The following is a 21,865-nucleotide window of genomic DNA, read 5'->3' as shown; positions in this document are numbered from 1 at the left end:
CCTAACTGGGGCCAAACCCTTTTTGCTCTTTGTTTTCAGCCACATTGGGTTCATTGCTGTCTCACTGAATGTGGAAGTTTGATTTCAGTGGTACAACCTTTTTCCCTCAGTTTAAACTGAGTATTTCTGAACCTCCCTTTCACAATACATATATGTTTATAAAAAGTTAACAGCTGTGCTTCATTTTAGCCCAAATCCAATTAGGATTGTACACATCCCCAGACATTCCTTTGAAGGCAGTGAGAATTAGTTCGTGCACCCTGCCATGAACACATTTACCCTCATACTTCAAAATAACTGACCTGTTTTTGACCCAATCTTCACATTATCTGCATATGGGAAATGATACACTACATTTTACATTTCCACAGTGCAATTCATAGGTGGGTACAGCTATTCTCAGATTTTCCAAAGGGACACCTAAATCCAATCTAAATGCCTAGAATTTACCTGTTGTTTTTTCTTTTATACATATAAATAGCTGCATTTCCATTCACTCTTTGTTTCTCATTTTCATTTTGTTCTAATATCTGCATGTAAATGTCTGAAAATAGCATCTGTAATTGAAGATTATGAAGTATAGCCAGCTCCTGACAGGCTGCTAAGGAAGATGGATTATCCTCATTTTTCTGTAAATTTTGTCAATTTTGGAATTCATAAGCTATCAACACTGATCAAAATGTGACTGCACAGCTGTGTCAAAGCGGACGGCACAGCAGCAGCGCAGCTCCGAGGAGAACAGCTCTCCCCAGCCACTCGGCCAGGGGCACACACTGCAGGAATCCTTCCTGGCTGCTTGCGGTATCTACATCCCAATCACACTGCCCCCTCCACCCCTGCAAAAAAAAAAAAAAAAAATCAAATAAATAAGTAAATTGAAAGTACGCAGATTCTCTGGTGCGCCAATTCAGATCACAAAGCGCAATTTATTGCATGTTCTCTCTTTTTATTTATCCCTAAGTAGTAAACACGATTTCCATTCAGGGGGTTTGTTATGTTCCACTCCTACCAGACAATCACGGCACACTTGAGGCAATTGTTTAGCCTCTTCCTCTCAATTTTCCCATTACTGGGAGTAAGTACTGTTGGGACTCTTTAATAGCCCGACTGCAGCCCATATCAATAACAGATGAGGTTTAATCGTCCAACACAAAAATTATTTAGGCTCAGTAAGGACATTCAATGTCATTTGCATAATGGCATTTCTATCCTGAGCACCTAACCCATCGTGCATAAACAAGACCCTGGGACCATAAATAATAATAAATCATGACGTCCATGCTCCTCTTGCTGTAATAGGAGCCTCTCTGTGTAGAAATTATTTCAGCAGGAAACGGGCACTATAATTTTAAAGACATGTGGAATTGCACAGGCCAGTAAATCACACCCAGGCACACAGTCACGCACATGCACGTGCCAGTGAGGCTGCTCATAGTGAGCAGCAAAACCCCGTGAAGCAGCAGCACACAGCACTGCCCATGCTGGCTGCTGGAAATGTTTTAAATATTGTTTCTTAGTCAGAGGTAGCAGGCTGAACAAAAGCAACGCCTGAGTAGTGTGTGCAGTGCCTGGGCATGTGCTCGATGGACCTGTCAGTCCGCCAAATCCCTGCTGGGCAATCCCTCATGCCGGCTGTCCTTGGATCTCTGGGAGGGTCTGATGGGAAGAGAGCAGAGACCTGCAGATACTCAGATGGGTGCTTTCCAAGCAAACCCTTCATGGGCCATTGCGGTCCCCAATGCCCAGCAGGGGCAGAAATGGCCAGTGGCCTCTCTCAGAATCATGAATCATTGAGGATGAAAAGCCCTCTAAGATCAAGTCCAACAGTTAACACTGCCAAGGCCACCATTAACTATGTCCTCAAGAGCCATAAATTTCCTGTGGTTTCCAAAAAGAAGCCTCTACCAAAAACCGTGTAAGGCCAGCCCAAGAGAGGTAAGTGTACACAATGAGCTGAGGTGGCTCTCTAGATTTCCAGGCCCACCTGACTGCTAATGAGCACCTGGATGAACAAAAACATGACCACCACAGTGACAAAACCAAGCTCTGTTTCCACCAGGATCTGCTAGTTTCAACATCACATATTTGTCCTCAACAACTCTAGCATCTCTCTGTATAATACAAATGTTGCTGTATCTCCTGCAGGACACAAAATGATAGGACGACGAGCCTCCACCCACTCTCATCAGCACTGCCCAATCCTGCAGAGGCTCTTCCTTTCTGTCTCCATGCCAGAGCCTCCCAATTCAGTTTACTGAGAAAAGCAGAATCTCCAGAACAGATTTTGTAGGAGCCAGCTCCCAGTTCCAGTGTTGCAACACCAATGCCTGCATCTGCCCCACCCCCCTCCAATTTCTTCTCTCTAGTCCTCCTCTCTCCAGCCTTCCACCTCCTCCCATGGCAGCCTGCTCCCACTTTCCCCACAGACTTACATGGGGCATTTCTCTTCTTCCCTGCTTTCCTGCCCTCTCCCCAGCACCTACTCTCATCCCAGCACCAACTGAATTCTCTCAGCAGCCTCTGCCATCCTATGTGCAATGCTAAAAAGGAGGCACCTAAGCAAAGTAAAGCACAAGACACGTAACTGAAATAAAGTGTAGCACAACCCACCCTCGTGAAAAAGCAGTTTACTTTTTGTAAACCCAGCACAAAATTTAGGCTTTTATGCCTCTAATTGCTACAAGATACTGTTAAAATATGCTGTTTCTCAGGGCAGGAACTGGACACTTTCCCTCTCAACACTAACAATTTCAGCCAGGGGAGGAGGGAAAAGGTACAATCCTCCATCATGGTGGCTCCTCTGCTTCCACTGAAGCACTAAGCATGACTCTGTAGAGGAGAAAACACAACCCTCAGCACAGTCAAGTATGTCCTTATGGAGAAGTGTGAATCAGAAATGTGAATGCACACTGAGAATATGTGAGGCTGGCAGCAACATTGCCAGATATTCAATCCATCCCACCAATGGCTGCTGACACTTGAGAAGTCTTGTGCAAATTTTCAAGATCAGGTGGTATTTATGTAATGCTTTCATATGAGCTACCCAAAAGTGTTTCACAAATGCCATCTGAGATTCCTGTCTGATTTTTGGTATCATATTAAGCATTGTGTACAATAAACTGGTCTAAAGTGGTGTGATAACCAAAGCAGCAGTTTACCAGGGTCCAAGCTTCACAGGTAGCCAAAGCCCCTGCAGTCACTGCACCTCCAAGGACACCAAACCATTATGCAGGGGAAAGCCAATAGAGAAAGCTGCAGAGTTTGCTGTTTTGTGGCATGTTGCAAAGTCCATGAACAGATTCATGTCACCTCATGAACTCCTGTATTTCAAAGCCAAATACCAAGTGACACGCATTCTTCATTTTCCAAAAGACTTTTGCTTTTCCTGTTGGTGACCCTTGGAGTCTGGTGATCCTGTGGAGGTCAAGAGCCTTCTGCCTTCCATTTTTGGAGTGGAAAAGTTCCCTACAATGCTGAATTCCCCATCAAATCCCCAATATGGAATTGATCTTATTAAAAACAAAAAAAGGCAAAAACAAATTAAAAAAAAAACACATTAAAAAAAAAAAGCCATCATTTTCCAAAGCTTTTCTTTCACTTCTTCACCCACACATGAACCAGAATGGTAAAGGTCTACAATATTGCAGGCCAGTTTTCATTACAGCATGTTTATGGAAAAGCCAGAAATCTTAAAGGTCTTTTCTAATCTAAATGATTGTATGGTTCTGTGCCTGGGGAGGTAAGAAATATAGGAAAAGATAGGATATTAGGGGAAAAAAGTATTACAGAAAGGTTTCTAAATCATTGAAACAGGCTTCCCAGGGAAGCAGCGGAGTCACCATCCCTGGAAGTGTTTAAAAAACATGTGGATATGTGTGAGGACGTGGTTTAATGATGATTATGGTGGTGGTGCTGAGCTGACAGTTGGATTTGATCCTGAAGGTCTTTTCCAACCTTAACAATTCTGTGATTCTATAAGTGCAAATGTTGTTTTCAGAAGCATTATGCAGCACTTTCTGATTACATGTCCTTGGAGGCGTGGGATTAGAAAGGCAGCAGGAACTGAACAAACTCTGTGCACTGACAGCAGCAAAGTGACTGACTTTGATATCTTAACCAGAGTGGTCTGTCCTGAAAACAAAAAGTTTCAGGATGGCTGCCGGGATTGTGGGGTGGGGGAGATGCTCCTTGCCCTTCATGCATGCTGCAGGCATGCCTCAGGCAAATGGAGGCCCTAGGCAAGGGAATATCAGGGGGGTGATGCAGTGCCTGCTTTGATGCAACATTCAGCAGAGATGAACAGGCACAGAACCCCACTCATCTTGTGGGGTAAATCTTGAGCTGTTTTTCCCCTTTGCTAATTATCTGAGGCCCACTGCCAACCAAATCTGACCAGCAGCAGGTCCAGAATGTGAAGGCTCCAAGACAAGGTGCTGGAGACTGGGGAGTACAACACTCCCCACCTCAGGGACACACCTTCTGTCTGCCCTACATGCCCACAGGCAGGGAAATGGGCTTCTCACCTTCAGAAATACACCTATGAACACCAGAAATTGTCTGCATATTGGTATTAAAGATTCAGCAAAACAGAGACAAGATGACAGGTCAGGGTACCTATAGGGTGCTGGTTCCAAGTAAAGAGACTCTGTCTGATGACACACAGAGCCTGTTGCTGCTGGACACCCCACTATCATGACAGGCTTCAGTGACGGACCTTCTATACAGAAAAATCATCAAAGATGACAGGTTTTGATGAAACATTTCAGTTTTTATCAAAACATTTTCTGTTGGAAAGACAGGTTCAGCCAGGCACACTGGTGTTGTAATAATCACTATTCTGCTGCTAAAACTGCAGAAGATAGCTGAGCACCACGCATGCACTGAAGCATCACCACAAGCAAACAGCGTTGGGCAACCAGAAGGGAACCCACCACTGGTATCACCAGAGCACCTCTTCCACCCGAAAGCAATTCCAGTTCTTATGCCAGAGAGGTATTTGGAGTTGTATTTTCAAAATTTTTGTCCAGTCACAAGAACCAGAGAAGAACCACTTGCGCAAAAACACAGACATGGGGACTGTGCAGTCAACAAAATCTCCCACTGTTACCAAGCCTCAAAGTTTGACAATGCCTGAGAAGCCATTCATCAGGTATGTAATCTGATGATAATTTCTTGTGTAACATAATTTAATTTGTTACTTAATTCTGTGTTTCAGTTATTTAGAGAGGTCCTAATAACCAGTGAAATGCTCCAAGCCTAACAGTGCATCTGACAAGTGCAGTTCTTATGCCTGGCTTCACTCCATAGCTCCTATTCCAGGAATGTACTCATCACCTCCAGGATCCTGTTCTCCCTCAGCCCTTTGTGCCTGACTTATCTGTACTGGCTTGGACCTGAGGTCAGCCCTGAGCCTGAAGGGGATTTTACAAGAGAAGCCCTTGCCTCTCCAGTGTTGCCCTTATTTCATCCTATTTTCAGGGTGAGAGGAGCAGCGCTGAAATCATGCCCCTACATGTTAATCTACTGTCTTAATGCAGGAGTTCTCTCCTTTCAGGTTTTGGGATGGGTGTGTGTTTGTTTGTTTGTAAAATTCTGCTGCAAAAAAAAATTAAGCAGACACTATTCATATGAGCAGAGAGGAATTTTGAATCAGTGCCTTTTGTCTGGAAGTGGCTTAGCTTCACAATTGCTTTTTGTCATCATTCAAACACTGGTGTAGGTTGTTTTGTTCAACCCCATACTAAAAAAAGGCAACCCAAAACAATGGCATTCTTTTGAAAATCCAGCTTCTGCACTGAGCAAGTTTCTCAGACTCCTTGGTGCTGCATGCTAAACAACTCTCCATCTTGTCCTATACACTGGGTGAACCAGTGCTGCTCTTCCATGCTAACCACGCTTTTCATTGTAGCCCCACAAAGGTTTTCCTTAAACACATCATAACAGCTGGAATGAATAAAGTGGATGAGCAGCAAGGTAGTGGTATGATCTGGGTTGGAAGGAAGTTTCAGAGATCCCTGAAAACAGGGCCAGCTATGGAGCCAGGCCATGCAGCTCAGGGGTTCATGTAGGTGGATCTTAAAAATCACCACAGAGAGAGACTGCACAACTTCGGATCCTGCAGAGCCTCTCCCATGTCAGCTCCTGCCCCTGTCTGTTGTCCCACTGTGCACCCTCATGGAGAGTTTAGCCCCTTCTGAAATGTTTAGCACATCAAGTTCTTCAAGGGAGCATACTGCCATCTTTGTCGATTATAAGTTGATGGACAGATTCAGAGAAACCCCACAGAATGACTGTAAAACAACTGTGATTTCCAAACTGAGACAGGAAAATGTACTTGAAATTTGTCAGACCCTGTGGGATCCAGACACTTACTGAGGACTAAGTAGAGAAGTCTTGTTCCATACTTCAAATACTGGTGCAAGCCCTTCACCTTTAACACAATCTGAATGGGTTAAGCACTAGTTAAATCAACAGGCAAGCGTGTTCACTCACAGTTGCCCTTCCTTCTCTTGTGTGGCTAACATAGTTGTAAGGAGGTTGGGCAATTTTGACATAACTGGCCAACTAGTGCTGCTACATGACATTGTCTGGTATTGGTGAAGGGCATTGTTTAACTCTCTAAACTAAAAAAGAAAGAAATTATTCATTATGAAGCACACAATAAACAAAAAGATGGAATTACTCAATGCCGGTTCCCAAATTTCAAAGAAATTGACAGAACACTTCAGTCAAGTTAACAAGAGGGGCAAGCTTTTAATAGATTTCCTACCTCTCTGTCACACTTCGAAGCCATGGAAAATCTTCTGGAGATCACCTGCTGCCTTTGTAAGATGTTGTTTTCTATGTAGTCACTAAGCTCTGGCTGTAAAGTTGGTGGAAGGTGCTGAGATGAAATCTCATGTCTGGAAAAACATCCCCTTTCAGCATTACTCAACAGGAATGGTGCTATGGCTGCAATTTCCAAACATTTTCCTGAGGTGTTGGTTGGGATTTTTTCCTTTTGTTTCTCTCATGGAATTTTGTCCCAGCTGTTGCTAAGAGAGAATAAGACTGATACTTAAGAGATGAAAGAAATGGCCAAGGTGGGGGAAGGTGCACCTGGCAGGGGATTCGCTTTGGAAGGGAAGAGATAATGTGAGATTCTGGCTGGTGTGTAGAGGACTGGGCTCAGGTCCTCTCACTCCCTCACTCTGGGCATTGGAGCGGGGAGAGGGTCTGGTCACTGTGGGGATAATTCACCACTACTGCAGGGTTCTGTCTCCTGTTGCCTTCTCCTACTCTGAGTGGAGCTCTGCTCATAAGAGTGGCCGTTGCACTGGGACCTTATTAACACTTGACCTCACTGAAAAAAATTCCCCCCCAGCATCCACTCAAGTGCCTCAGGGGAAATCCCAGGACCCCTCCCCCTTCCCCCCAGGAAGTCTTTCCCAGCCACGTTTGGGAGCCGGGCTGTCACTGCCCAGCCCCGCCGTTCCTCTGCCGCTGCTCCGGGTTTTTCACTGCAGTGTAACCCCACAGCCCCTGCTGGGACACTCCTGCAGCTCCTGCTACAGCCATGGAGCTTCTGATACATTTCCTTTGCTACTCTGGAGTCTGCTCCTCCCTGCCCGTCCCATGTGTGGTTCTGAGGTTCCTGCTGCAGCCCATTTTGCCATCCAGAGGGGCACTGACACCGGCTGTCCCTGGGGATTTGCAAAGGAAGCCGCTTTTCTCTCTCTCCCGCCAGCCCGTCCGCCATTACCGCCTGAGGGAGATGCGGCCGAGCTCGCGCCACAGCGCCCCCTGCAGGCGCGGGGGAATCACGGCAGGGCCGTGCCCGGCCCGGAGCCAGCAGCGCCCCTGCTGGCTGTGCCCGGAACTGCACCGCAGGGGAAGGTGCTGCAGCCCAGAGAGGCTGTTCCGGTGTTTGTGGTGTTGTTTCTTGTTGCTGCCACTGTTGTTTGTTTGCCTTGTGATCTATATACATACTAGTAAAGAACTGTTACTCCTTTTCTCATATCTTTGCCTGAAAGCCTCTTAATTGCACAGTTATAGTAATTCGGAGGGAAGGAGGTCATATTTTTTCCATTCTGAGGGAAGTTTCTGCCTTCCTTGCAGGCACCTGTCTTTCAAACCAAGACACCTAGCTCTCAGGGAAAACCCACACCACTCTCCTCAGTAGCATCTTCGTCCCTGAGGAGCTTCCAGAACTGGGGAGAGTTGGTCTGCCTTTGCCAGCTGCTGAGCATGCCACATGTCACCAACATTCCCTTTGCACAAGTCTGTGCACAACGTGGGGAAGCTGCCAGGGGGAGAAGCCATCCCCCAGTTTATGCAGAGCAAAGAGAAAAGAGAGAAGGACAAAGGAGATGTGGGAGCACAAGCCACAGTAAGGCTGGTCTCTCCTTTAACTTGTGAATTTGTATTTTTACATATATTCATATTTGAGAGCAGTCAGGAGGAAAAAAGGGGATGTTTAAAACCAGGAACACAATGCAATTCTCAAAGGAGCTGTTGCTATTCTGGGATTCCTCCTCTTTGATGGGTCAAAGGGAGGAGGAGGTGACAAGGACTCCCCCGTGTAGGGAAAGGACTCACACTTGGCAACCCTGGAGACAGAGATAGTCCCCAGAGTTATGTGAGTTGGGGAATATAGCCCAGCAACTCCAGTGCTCAGACTAGCAGAGAAGCATCATTTGCATCAGCTCCGGCCACCACTGAGGCTTCCCTAACCCCATAACAGGCACTAGGAGAGTTCCACTCTTTCAAATTCACCCCGAAATCCCTGAAATGAGTGCACTGTTACTCTTCCCCAGCTTGGTCTCATTGCACTGGCTGCCATCACAGCAGGGCGTGTTCAGTGAAACCCCAGCTCTCTCCTCTACCAGCAACTTCTCTTCAGCATGGTCATGCTCCCAAGGTATTGCCGTCTGCAGGAAATGCTCCCTGTCACATTCTGAAAAAGTCTGCAGGAGAAATCCTGACTCTGGGCTGCCCATTACTTCTAGACAAAGTGGGAAAGCTGGTCACCACCTGCTTCTATGGGGAGGGACCTTCGGGAAGGGGCATTGGGCATTAAGCTGCAGTGGGGATGCAGGGTATCTGTGCCAGACAGGAGAGTGGGCAACCCCTGGATTATCCACCTGCCCTTCTTCCCACCTCTCTTGCTTGCTGAAAGACCAGCCATTTCAATTTCAGACCCTTCCGACATCCTCAGCTGCCCCAGAAAGCTGCAGGGTTGCTTTTCAAAAGGATGATGGTGATGCAGGAAGACGTTTGCTGGATACATGGCTCCTGTCATGCTCCTTCCCCAGAAAACTCTTCTCTTCCACAGCCCCACTGGCACACAGAATACACACAGGTGTCATACAACAAAATCTGCTGTGACTGTCACCACCCAACACAACATGACACAACAAGGTGGCACACACACAAAATTCTGTGCATCTTCAGAAGCTCATACACAAAAAAAAAAAATGCTGTCAAGGAAGGGCAAAGGAGCAGGTATGCAAAGAGGAGGTACTGACCAAAGGAGCTGTGCTTTCTGCTGCTATTTTAAAAGAAAAGCCTTTCCACTCAAAAAAAATAGTTGATTTTAGCAGGAGGAAGCACTATGGCAGATTTCTTTCTCCTTTTTCAATCTAAACCAGAGCAGAGCCAAAGGAGAAGGTGCATCCCTCTGCATCCCCAGCAGTGCCATGTAGGGACACAGGGCTCAGAGAAGACACAGTCCTGAGAAGGCTTCATCCTCTACAGCAGCACAGGCGTTGCATGAGAGCAACTGAGACAGACGGGGGAGCTCTATCAGACAGTTCTGCAGACTAACTTGATGATGCTAAACTGGAGACAGGAGTTGACAGCATAGTCTTGAGACTCAAAGTGCTTTGTGCATGGAGCAGCTCCAGAAAAAAAATGCCTCATGCAAGAAGATGGGGGTAAGCACCACTGCCATCTCCCAGAGGCTGCTGCTATGTTCCAGTGAAGCACTTCATGTTACAGCTGAGCACTGGTCCTCTCATCTTTTGTTTACCTGTTTAGTTTTTACTATTATTAAAAGGTTCTACTGGACAAGAAAAAGTACTGCCAACCTGACATTCCCCTCTGAGTAATCTTTAAAAGGCACAACAGGCTGGCAGAGAGGGCTGCAGTAGGTGTGGGTACACCCCCACAGCCCACACATGCACTACCCAAGTGGGAGCAGCTCATTCCCACACCACCCAACCCCCCTGACATGGCATACCATGGGGATGAGCAGCAAAGCCCAGCACTCAGAGAATCAACAACTGCAGCAAAGATCCAGTTGCCACATCCTGCTGACCAGCAGGAGCACGGCTTTTTCTCCTACAGCCCCCCCACAGGGCAGGGGTCATGGGTGCCTGTGCTCCCAGCTGCTGTCCCTCCACCATCCTGCCTGCCTGGACCCCACGCCCTTTCCATTCGGTAGGGGTATTGATCTGCTGGCAGCAATGGGCTGGATAATTAGCCAGGAATTAGGGTTTCTATTACAGCCAGGAGGCTGCCCCAGCTGATTTATCACCTGAATAATTTACTGTGATTGAAAGGAAATTAAAATGAACTCCATTTGACAACTGTGCGCTTTTATGGGCTTTAGTGAAGACTCAAAAGCCAAATTAATAGCCTGGTGTTGTTTGATAGTCTACTGAGAGTAAATATGGGAAGGTTTTTTTGTCTCCTGATGTGCTCTCCTAGGCTTGATTTTAGAGTTGGGATTTTCTTCCCCTCCCACCAGTAAGACTACAGCCTGGAGCAGGGGAGATATCAGCTGTAAAAGCCAGAGAACTGCCCTTGCTCCCTGCTCCTCTCTGCACTGCCAGCACCCACTCCCTCATTTTCTCTTCTGTGGGTACAGAGGATCACAGGGTCAGCAGATTGAGGATGAGCAGGTAGTGCCCACCGGCAGCCCCTGGCCCAACCTGGCACCAGCAGCTGAGGCAGCCCAACCAGCTGTCAGCAGGGTGGCCTGAGGGGAGGCACGGGGGCAATGCAGCCACTCACAAAACCATCCTGCATCCCACAACCCCTTATCAACACCTTAGACCACCTCTGGCACAGCTGGGGGTGTATCTCACCGTGGTTCAGGGTGCTCACCCTGCAACTCCATGTCTTCCTACCTGCTATTGCCTGGACTCATGCAGAGCTGGCAGAGCATTGCTAGGATCTGCTTCACCTCCTCCTTGGTCTTTATTTTTTCTCTGTTTCATATTTGTGTACATTTATTGAGCCACATATTATTTTTTCCTTTCCCTTTTTAACTTGTTTTTTATTTAGCACACCATGTAATGTAGCCATGGTTAAGAGCTTGCCTTGGAATGCTCAAATAATTCCTGCAAGTGGCAGATTGAGAAAATATTTGGTTCTTCAAACTATCCATGAATAATTTTCATAATGTCCACTGTTCCTGGACAACATGAAATTTTGGGAAGACACAAATATTAGCTCTACATTTCTTAATAAAAGTGTCAGAGTATTTTTAGATGCTCAACAGCCTCTGTCTACCCAAATGTTTCCCAAGAAAAAATGTATTTCTCACACTCTGAGGACCAGGACCAAGCATACAGTCCTGCAGTTCATAGAATCATTGCATGGTTTGGGTTGGGAAAGATCTTAAATATTATCTCATTTCAACACCCCTGGCAGGGATACCTTTTAGTAGAGTCATTCCTTCCTTCTGCTTCTCCAATAACTGCACTTTAAGAGGAGTGAGTCCTCTTGAAGTAGAAATGGGTTATACTTCCTGGCTTTACTAGAATTTTCCTTTATTACCTTAGATCAACCTCCAGTACTGTAAGGGGAATATTGTGTATCTTGCTCCTCTCAGAAGTTGCATTCCAGCTGCTCCTAGGAAAAAAACCCCAAGACTCCTCTTTCAAAGCTGGAGCATTCTTAGGCAGAAAGCAAAACCTGAAGATTTTCAAAAGAAGTTTATGCCCCTCTCTTGGTCAATTCAGAGAACTCCTTTGGTGCAACTCTCTCTGCATCAGGTTTCAACTTCATGCAATTCTTCCACTTTTTCCAAATCATAAGTAGTTTGGGGGGGATTCCTTGGCTATCCAAATTCCATTAGTTATCTAAATTCCATCTGCCTATGCCTATCTCCAGATCCACATTTACTTGCACATTTATTTATGTCATGAATACCTGTGTTACTGTATGTTTGCCAGGTTACTGATTTCTATATGAGCACAAAATATGTACATTTTATCCAGAAATGAATCTAAGAACAGGCATTTTGTTTAGTTCTAGATTAATGCAGTAGGAAAGCACCAGCACAGGCCTAGGAATTATGTGCTATTAGCAGCAAGCAGTTATATTCTAAGCTGGTGACCTACATAGTGTTGAATCTGGTCACATCATGTTATGCTTCATTATGGCCCTGATCTAATGTTTATTGAAGTCAATAGAAATATTCCTCTTGGCTTCAATGAGTATTCGATTGGACTCATGTGTGAAACTGAAAGTACAAAAGAATCCATTTCTGTTGTGGACAGAAATCCAGCAGGGATAATTCTTTACTTTATTCCGAAAAAATTAACACACTGTCTCTCCCATTGAGCCAATCCAGCTGTATATCCTTCACCCTGCATTTTTCACCTGTAGATGCATTAATCCCGCTCTCACAGCCCCCACAAGTACTTTGGTCCATAAGCAGTGGCCTTGCCCCCAGCCTGCTTCAGTGGGCCTTTTCTGCACTTGTCCAGCCTCAAATTCCTGAAATCTGCGGGTCTCCTCGACTTTCCTGGGTCTTGATCTCCAAGAACATCCCCTGTCCTTGTCAGTGCTTTGACTGGAGAATTGCTTGAGTCAACAGTTCACAAAACAGATGGCACAGACTTGGCCAGTCGGGAGCAACTTCCCAAAGATGCTGTGGATACCTCCTCTGTCCTTCTGGCTGGAATCACAGGAAGCCATTGGAGGACAATCACCCTCACAGCCACACAGAGGGGTTTTCTGAGTACAGCCAGTGCTTCCAGTTCCCCCAGGTCTTAATGGACAATAGACACTGGAAAATTTTGCCACTCAGTGTTGCAACTCTCTGCACAGGATGTGCGCCAATTCTGGATAAGTCTGAATTGTTACTGCAGTGACTGTGAATAATGGGGGGCTGCCTGCGGCAGAGGCCAGGCTGAAGTATGTTGGACTGACACCAGTATAGGTGCACAACACAATTCCAGTGCAGGCAGGCAGGTACAAGCCACTCCTTGCGTCTGTTTGGTTTGTTTCAAGGGGATCTGGGGTGCTGGCAACACCAACAGCCTTCCCTGTGAACAGGGAGGCTTCACTGCAGAGCCAACACACTAGGGAGCAGCAGGATCCATCCACATACACACACAGAGCAGAGAGAGAATGGAAGCTGCCATGAAGGCTTTCCTTTTCCAAGGTCTGGCATTACATGGTTGAAGGCATTTTCCCTGCGGATGGATGAGACACACAGAGCTGGTACACAGCAGCCATGTACTGAATGGCAGTGCAACACTGCTGTTGCAAACATACTATGTGCATTTCCATACCTGTGCCCAGAAATAAGTGAAATCAGTTTTCTGTGAACATTTGCAGCCAGTGCAAATTAATCATGGGCTATTTGCAGAAAATGAGCACAAAAGGGCACAAACATGAGTGAAGGGCCTTCGTTTTTATGAATTCTCTTAAGAGAAGAATTTGTTTTTATAGCATGGCTCTGTAAGGGGGAGGTGGGCCAGAGTGTGACTTTATGTCATGGTTTCTCCCCACAACATATAGACATGAAAGGAATTGATGCTGTTTGCATAGACAATCCTCAGCCCCTGGCTCCCTCTGCCATTGCCTCTTTTTTTAATGCTCCACACATGCAGGAAACACATCTGTGCTGTGGAGCACACATGTGCATGTGCCCAAGTGCACGACTGGGTGTTAGGCTGCAAAACAAAGCAAGTAACAGCTGATGCTTTACTTCTGCCCCTTAACGCACTGCATCTGACAGTCTTTAATGGTAGGAGCACATGGTGGGATCCCTGCCTCACCCAGCACTCACAATCATCACTGTTTCTCTCAAAGGACTGTCTGATGCTTTATTTCCCTGTCATTGTCCAGTGGTTGCCTTCTCTCTCAACATGGTATAAGCCCTTCCCCAAAGACAAGTATCTGTTCCTCCACAGATGCCGCAACTTATGGCAGATGTGAAAGATGTGACAATAATATGATTATTGTCAACAGTACAGCACAGATTCACAGATCCACAGAATATTCTGAGTTGGAAGGAACCCACAAGGATCATTGACTCCAACTCATAAGTAAGGAATTGAACCCACAGTCTTAGTGTTATTATCATCATCCTCTAACCATGTCATATGATGATAAATAACTCGAGAGCCTCCATTTTATACAGGTTAACTGAGAGAAATATCAAGATGGGAAGTTGAAGGAAGTGGATTTGAAGTACTCAAAGTTTACACAGTGGTGGGCAATCACTCCCACACAGACCATCAGCCCTTCTGCCTACATGGAGGGCAATGGACTCATAAAGGGAAGGACAATTTTTGTGCAGAAAATGCACCAGGAGGATTTTGGGCAGCATCTAAGAACAAAGCATTATGAGGCTGCAAATATTGTGCTGTGCAGGAGGGACTTCTTTCCCCCCACCATATCCAAGGGCCTGCCCTGAGCACAAAAGTAAGGAGGAAGACTTAGAGAGGAGCCACAAAACAGGAAAAAAAAGGGGATCTACAGTGTCTATAGAGTAACAGTTATTCCAGTGAAATACCTGGAACCCTCCTCAGGTGAATAGTACTGGCACATCAGTAAGCTTTTGTGCTGAACCAAAATTAGTGATGTTCAGCTGGCAGCTGCTGGATCACATTTCTAATAAAACAGATAAACAATGGGTCAGCAGCTCACACCATTCTTCTTCCCATATCCTGTCTCCATGGGGAGGAGTATCTTTTCCATATTTTCTTCTACAGAAAGAGCTTAAAGCTCCATATCTTTTCCATATTTTCTTCTACAGAAAGAGCTTAAAGCTCCATACATCTACCAATGAGTTAGCTCCTAAAGCACCACCTTGGGGTCCAGCAGCACTTTGGACAGACCAATGTCACAGGCAGATCTTGCTTTACTATAGTAACCTAATCCAGGGACAGCTCTGGTTTTCCAAGGCACATCATTACTATCCTCAGTCTTTGATATCTCATTGATTTGTTTGGCCTTACTAATTGATGCAGACAGCTTCTCCACTTTGGTTGAGCAACATGACAGCTTTGCTTGACTCATCAAGGAGGTGAGGTGAGACTGTTTCTAAGGGCTGGGGTTCATACAGTATCTTTGTGAGCTGCAACAAGTCATACAGATCGCATCTGGTCATGCTGAAAGTTACCCTTCACATACCATCAAAAAGCAGAAGCTGACCCCGAATAGCTGCAAGCCCTTAACCATGGTCTGACCTTCCAAAAGCAAAGACCATACTCCAAACTAAATGAAAACAAACAGCTACAAATTTCTTTTGTAATTACATGTAAAAATGCCAGGCAATGTAGTTCTGCAAAGTACCTTTTGAACCTCATAATGCCAGATTTCTCAGCACCTTACATGACTTCCCAGAGCAGGCAAGGAATATCCTGTTCATCAGATTAACAGCAGCATATCTCCAATTTTAATAACCTGGCTGCTTAGAGCCATTCTAGACACAACTCCTTATGTGGCCCTGGGAAATTCTTTTTCCATCAAGAGCAAAACATACCCGTATTTGATAATTGGGATAACACATCAGCAATATCCTTATTGAAATCTCCCATTCTTCCTAAAAAAAAAGTAAAAGTTTATCTCTGAATAAATGTTCATTCACTGCTGTACTGTCTCCCATGAGCTACAGCTGGCCATGACAAAGAGGCTCTGGAACACAAAAACAAATAAAAAGTCCCCTCCCATCACTGCTCTCTTTGCAGTGACTATTTTTGCCTGTTAAATTTTTGCGGGAACAGATCTAACAAGGCTCAACTCCTGGGTTACCAGTGCTGAAAAGTCTTGCCATAGCCTTGGGCACAGTGCCTGCCCTCTCCAGCATCACCCGTGTTTGGATGGGATAACCACCATCTAGTGGTACGTGAAGGCCACTTCACCTTTCAGAGACAATGATGGTGTCACTTCCTATCTCTTCCCAGCTCGAGTTCAGATCTGCAGTTTCGCAGCGCACACAAATCAGGGAAAACACAAAAACAGCAGAAGGTGGGGAAAAGCAAATGTCTCTATGAATGAAACAACAAATGACAGATGAGCTTAAAGGAATGAGGAATTCCTACTCTACTGCAGGATTTTCAGCCTAAGTAAGTAATTGAAAAAAAAAAAAAAAGAAAAAAAAAAAAAGAAAAAAAAAAGAAAAAAAAAAAAAAAAGAAAAAAAAAGAAAAAAGTATGCACATTCCTTAACTGAAGCCACAATGGTAGTAGGCTGCCATAAGAGAATCTCCAATGGCCCTCAAATGTATAGATTCCTCCAAGGGAAATCAGTGATAGAAAAGTCCATCCACCTTGCTAAAAAGCATGTCTGATATTAAGAACACTGAAGATTAATGGCTGAATACATCATTAAGTAGCAAGCTAGACTAATATCGGTGCTGACAGCAATATATTAATTTCTACCTCCTTCTCAGCAGCTAAATTAAATACTGCCACCCAAGAAGAGCACAGAGAGACGTAGCTCATCAGTTTTTTCATGTGCTTCTATACTATGCCTGCAAAAATGGAATTTTTTCCAAAATATTAGTGCCAAGTCCTCCTCAAACACGCTGTAGATCCATAGGTGCAATTAATTTACCCTTCACATAATAATCATGTGTTTCAGCAAATGGCCAGTTACATGTCTAAGAAGCCATTTCTGGATACAAAAATCTGATTTGTGTCCACGATCTTGCTCACTGTGAACCAAAATTAGGCATTGGGTTTTGCAAGTCTTCTCCTTGTTACCTGCACTGTCTTCTTTTGATCTAACAAAAACATCAGAAGCCGTGGTGCTCTTTAAAGATTCATTTGATGCACGTGGTCCAGGTCAGGTGTCATTTCATAGCCAAACACTTACTAATGTTTGAACAATGAGTGTTTTCCTTGATTTTTTTAATAGGCTTTAATCACTAATGTGGACTTGACTGAAACAAACTTGACAAGACATCTGTCTTCATGTTTGTCTACTTTTGGTGATGTCCACCAAACAGATCTCTGCCAGTGGAAAGCATATCAGGAAAACATGAAATATTTGCAACAGTACCTGCTCTGGTTTGATGGGCTCAGTTGTTGTGAAAATGTCAGAATAATGTTGTCTCTCAAAGACGCGATCCAACACTTCTAGCTGCTGCTGGGTGAAAAGGTCTCCTCGCATCTGTTTCCGAAGAAAATCTCTACTTGGAAGAGAATGGCCATTTGGTACTGGAGTTTCCTGAATACCTTTAAAAGAGGAGAGAGAAAGGGAAATATGAGTAGTCTTGTGGTGTGACCTACAGTAGAGTGTTTCATTTTATCTCTTGAACAGATGTAGGCATCAGTACATAAAGCCATGAAGACTGTTTGAGAGGTTACAGTTTGCTGGAAAACACACTGTACAGTCTTGCATTATACAGGCAATCCTTTACCTGTCAACAACTTCACACATCATTTAAATGCAGGATACAGCATAACAGTCACGTTTTTGCCTGCATCACTTTTATTGTGCCACCTGGGAAGCTGTCTGCTTCATGGTCTGTATACAGGAGAACACCCAGGATAAGTAGATGGCCTGATGACAGTCACAGTCAATTTGGGTCAACTCCAGAAGAATGCTTTGTCCAGTCACCACCCACACACTCTGTCCTCTTCCTGTGCTACCTGCAAGTCCTGCTCAACTCCATCCCATGCTGAACTCTGAGCTCTGGCATGGACTCTCTGTGAAGCATTATCAGCAGCACTGGCCCAGCAACCCCAAAGCACCAACACAGCCTGTGTTGTACTAAGGTGGGGAACCCCTGAGCTGAGTTACCACTGCAACACCCTCGGCAAGGCCCAGTCCTAAATGTACTCCTGACCCTCCAATTCACTTTGCATTTCTCCAGCTTACTGGCAGGACTCAAACCTGCGCTCCAAAGCACATTTTCCTCCTTCTCCCCTTTGGAAGAGATTTTTAGCAAGAGTTGTAAGTGACTGACCATAGCTGAAAAGCCATAAGACAAGTTTGAAAAATGTTTGATTGGCAGTCTGAAAAGACTCTTGCAATACAGGGACTTGTTTCGATTTGCTTTTTGCAGATTCACAGTGGTTTCCTACTTTTTCTTCACCTGTCAGTGCTGAAAATATGTCTTTTATGCACTGAAAACTGAGATCTGCAGTATTCCCAGGACTCCAGGAGGTGGAACTCCAAGAACAGCAGTAAATATCAGATTTCTTCTCCAGATGGCAACATTGAACTAGACAGAGGGAGGAAATGTTTTAAAAATAGCATCTAGCTGCCAGAATAGTTCTGAGGAGCAGAATTCAAATGCATCCTTAACAGTAAGATTTCCATGAGTGCTGCAGTTGCTTACAGTCCAAGAAGTCAGCAGAGGAATAACATCACCTAGACCTCCTCTGGCAGATTCCGCATCAAGTTTTTTGATTCTAAATATAGAGGTAATCTAATAGAGGTGATCTGCACAAAAACAGCCTTTTGCTGTAGACATCAGTTGTGTCCACAAGCACATGCTGGCCATCAGTAATACAAGTGATGCTTGGTGGACACGATTTTTTACAAAGGACTATTGATTTAAGATCATCTTTAGCATAGATGGATTTTGCAGAAAATGCTGTCTGTCCAGAAAACTGGGCTTCTTTAAGGCAGAGTTCTCAGATTGAGGGACCAACACAGGGAAATACCTCTTTCAACCTCAGTTGCTAATGCTGAATTTCAGCAGAACTCTCCTTATTTTGAACAGACATTTGATGTTAGCAGTTAATGCTGGAAACTTCCTTCTCAATTTGAGATCAAGGGTAGATGATGTTGGCTTTTGTAAAGTGCAAGGATCAGTTTATTCCACACAGGAAGGGAAACAAAAACCTGAACCTGTGGTCTGAGTAGGATGTCTAAGTGTGGAAAGGTACAGAGGGATACAAGAAAGCAGTGTATCTTTAAATAGTTTGTTTTCCTTTTTTTTTTTTTTTTTAACTATTCTTAATCAAAAAATATTTAATAGACCCTGTGCTGAGTTTAGTCAACCATAGCTTATAGAATTAAAATTCTGCTTGGTAGCTGTATGGTAGCACAGGGCCAGGGAGACCTTGTCTTTGGAGCATGGAAATACTAACTTTAAATTTCAGGTTAAACTGTTATTCACAATTTGGCATCAAAGTTACAGTTTTATGCAGTTTTGGGATAAAGGGGATGACAAAAGGCAGTGAAATTACACAAGACAGGCATGTTCTTGGTAATTCCAGTACAGTCTGTGCACTGTTTGTGCACGCGGAGATTGGAAGTATGGTGAGATCCCCTCGTGTTTGAAGATGAAGCAGCAGTCCCACCTTTCACTAGCAGCACTTTATTGTGAAGTGCAGCTCCAGATTTTTTGGAGTGAACACCTTGCAGAAGAGGAGGCCAATGAAAGCTAATCTGGGGACAGCAGCCTCAGCCAGAGACAGGCAGTGGGGCACCATAGTGCTAGGAAGGGTCTCCCACCCTGCATACCCAAGTGTGGAGTCTAGGAATAAAGGTACCATCATGTGCCTGTGCCATCACATCCATGCATCTATCCCAGCTGCCCTTTATTCAAGGGGCAGTGAGGCAGCAGATGACCCTAAGGCACTGCCACCAAAGCACAAGGAAGAGAAGGGCATTTCTCTGTGCAAGGAAAGTACAAAATCATGTGGAGATGGCAGTGGGGCTCTGGAGAGGTTTGGTCTCAAGGTCAGCATTTGGTATGTTGCTGGAAGCACAACATATGCTGCCAGGCAGAATGGGCTGCCAACTCGCACCGTTTGTACATCCCTGTTTGCCAGCACCTCTACATGCTGTCCTGAGGACGCAAGATGGGATCAGTCTCCAAGACACACTTTCCAGTGCAGTCAGGCTGTCCTGGGATGAGGAATAATGTGTGCAGCATTTGTGCCAGGGAAGGGACCTGGCCAGGAGTCGGGCAGGACTGGGGCCACTGAGATGGCTGCCACTGCACAAAAGGAACCACCCAAGTTTCCCTCACTGTCACTAATCACCTGCTCTCCACATCCTGTGAGCAAAGGAACAGCTTGTACTTTTGCACTGTGTCTCCCTAATTCAGACTAATTGCCAGTTAATTCTGGATTCCACTGTAGAGCTAAAGGACTTTCTGTACACTGCGTATGACACACAGGAGTTCATGAAGGTCTTCAGGATGTGTTTGGCTGCTAGACATTATATAAATATTACCATTAACATTATACATTGTTTAACTAGAATATCTTCGATAATTAAAATACTGTTGAAAGGCTTGGAACAATTTTAATTATAAATAGGCCCCAGGGAGTGGTAAAAATATTTTTCATATATTCAGTGCATCCACATAGGGTTGCATCCACATTTTATTGACAACAGCCCTACATGTATACCTACCTATTCTGCAAAACAATTAGTTCCCAATTCAATCGCCTCTTTCCGGAAATTCAAGTAAAGAGCAGAGATGTAACACTCTCCTTAATACAAAAGATTACATTCTTCCCAAACAAACATTCCTTTATCTCTGTAAGACTGTGCATATGGGATAAGGTGACGCCATTACCCCACAGTTTCCTGAACTGCTTCTGATGAAATGCACTGAGATGTAATGCATTAAGACCTGTCACAATGCTGCAGGGAGAGTCTGCACCTGCTGCTCCTCCAGCACTAGGGCCACAGCACGTGCCACACCTGTTCAAACAGCCACCCTACCATCTGATTCTGAGGGTTTCAAGCCCCTCCCAGGCATCCCACGCAGCTCAGAACACTGACTCAGTTTCCCATAGATGCACACAGCTTGGAGAGCAATCCCACCTTCAACTTGCAGCTGAATGTCTTGTCATCTTGGAGACAGGTCTGAACAACATCCTACCTGGCTCCAAACTCACTGATAGGCATTTTCTTGGCAGGGAAAATGCAATCCTTTCTAACTCTGAAATGCATGGTCACCTTCTGTTTATAGCTTGCCCAGAAAAACTGACCTGTGGTTTCACAACAAAAGCCAGACATGCTGCCAAAGAAGCTGGCCTGCCTTGGACATAATCTTGGTATCAAACACAAGCAAAGACTTTCTTTGGCTAGCCAAAGTCTGAGCAACCTACGAAAAGTCTGGGAAGAGTTAGGTACAGAAGAGGTCCTCCTCTGAGATAAGATACTACCCACAGTCTTGCTGGCAAAAGACTGCCCAAGTGGTATGGATATCATCCAGAAAATATGGAATCACTGCATGGTTTGGGTTGGAAGGGACCTTACGTATCATTAAGTAGCATTCAGCTGCCATGGGCAGGGACACCTTCCATAATTCAGCTGGCTAAAGTCCTGTCTGACCTGTCCTTGGACAGTGCAACTAATACATCTTTGTTAATTAAGAGCAAGTTATTTTCTGAGGACCTAAGCAAATCACAAGATCAGTTGAAAGAATTTGATAAATTAAGATCTCATTTTTCTAATGCACTTCTGTGGTTAGATACTCATCCATGACATCCTTTCTGAAAAAGCAGGAGAATATTTGAAATTGGTAAACATGAGGAAACCAGAATTTTAGTGATATTCATCACATAACCCACTTGATTTAAAATATTGTTTCTAAGACTACAGACCAAAATAGGAAGAATGGACAACACTATCTTCACAAAACACTAAAGAATATTTAAAAGCCTTAAAACTTTGTATGAAAACAAGGCAAAATATAGAAATATCAGTAAAAAGCACTGAA

At 44.7% G+C, this 21,865-nt stretch overlaps 1 protein-coding gene across 2 annotated transcripts in view; it reads right to left on the bottom strand.

Annotated features, from left to right (window-relative positions):
* Window positions 1–21,865, bottom strand: part of PAX5 (paired box 5) — a 131,331-nt gene that overhangs the window by 64,514 nt on the left and 44,952 nt on the right. For both annotated transcript variants that reach the window (XM_066181993.1, XM_066181992.1), the window contains exon 6: window positions 17,230–17,405. In XM_066181993.1, coding sequence (XP_066038090.1) covers window positions 17,230–17,405 — 176 coding nt within the window. The remainder of the gene's footprint in view (window positions 1–17,229; window positions 17,406–21,865) is intronic.

Source organism: Chamaea fasciata, unplaced genomic scaffold, assembly GCF_029207755.1.
Source record: "Chamaea fasciata isolate MVZ Bird 193981 ecotype frontalis unplaced genomic scaffold, bChaFas1.0.hap1 SCAF_4, whole genome shotgun sequence".
In the NCBI taxonomy this organism is placed as follows: Eukaryota; Metazoa; Chordata; class Aves; order Passeriformes; family Sylviidae; genus Chamaea; species Chamaea fasciata.
Note: the sequence above shows the minus strand (reverse complement) of the source record. Positions and strands in the feature narration are given on the sequence as shown.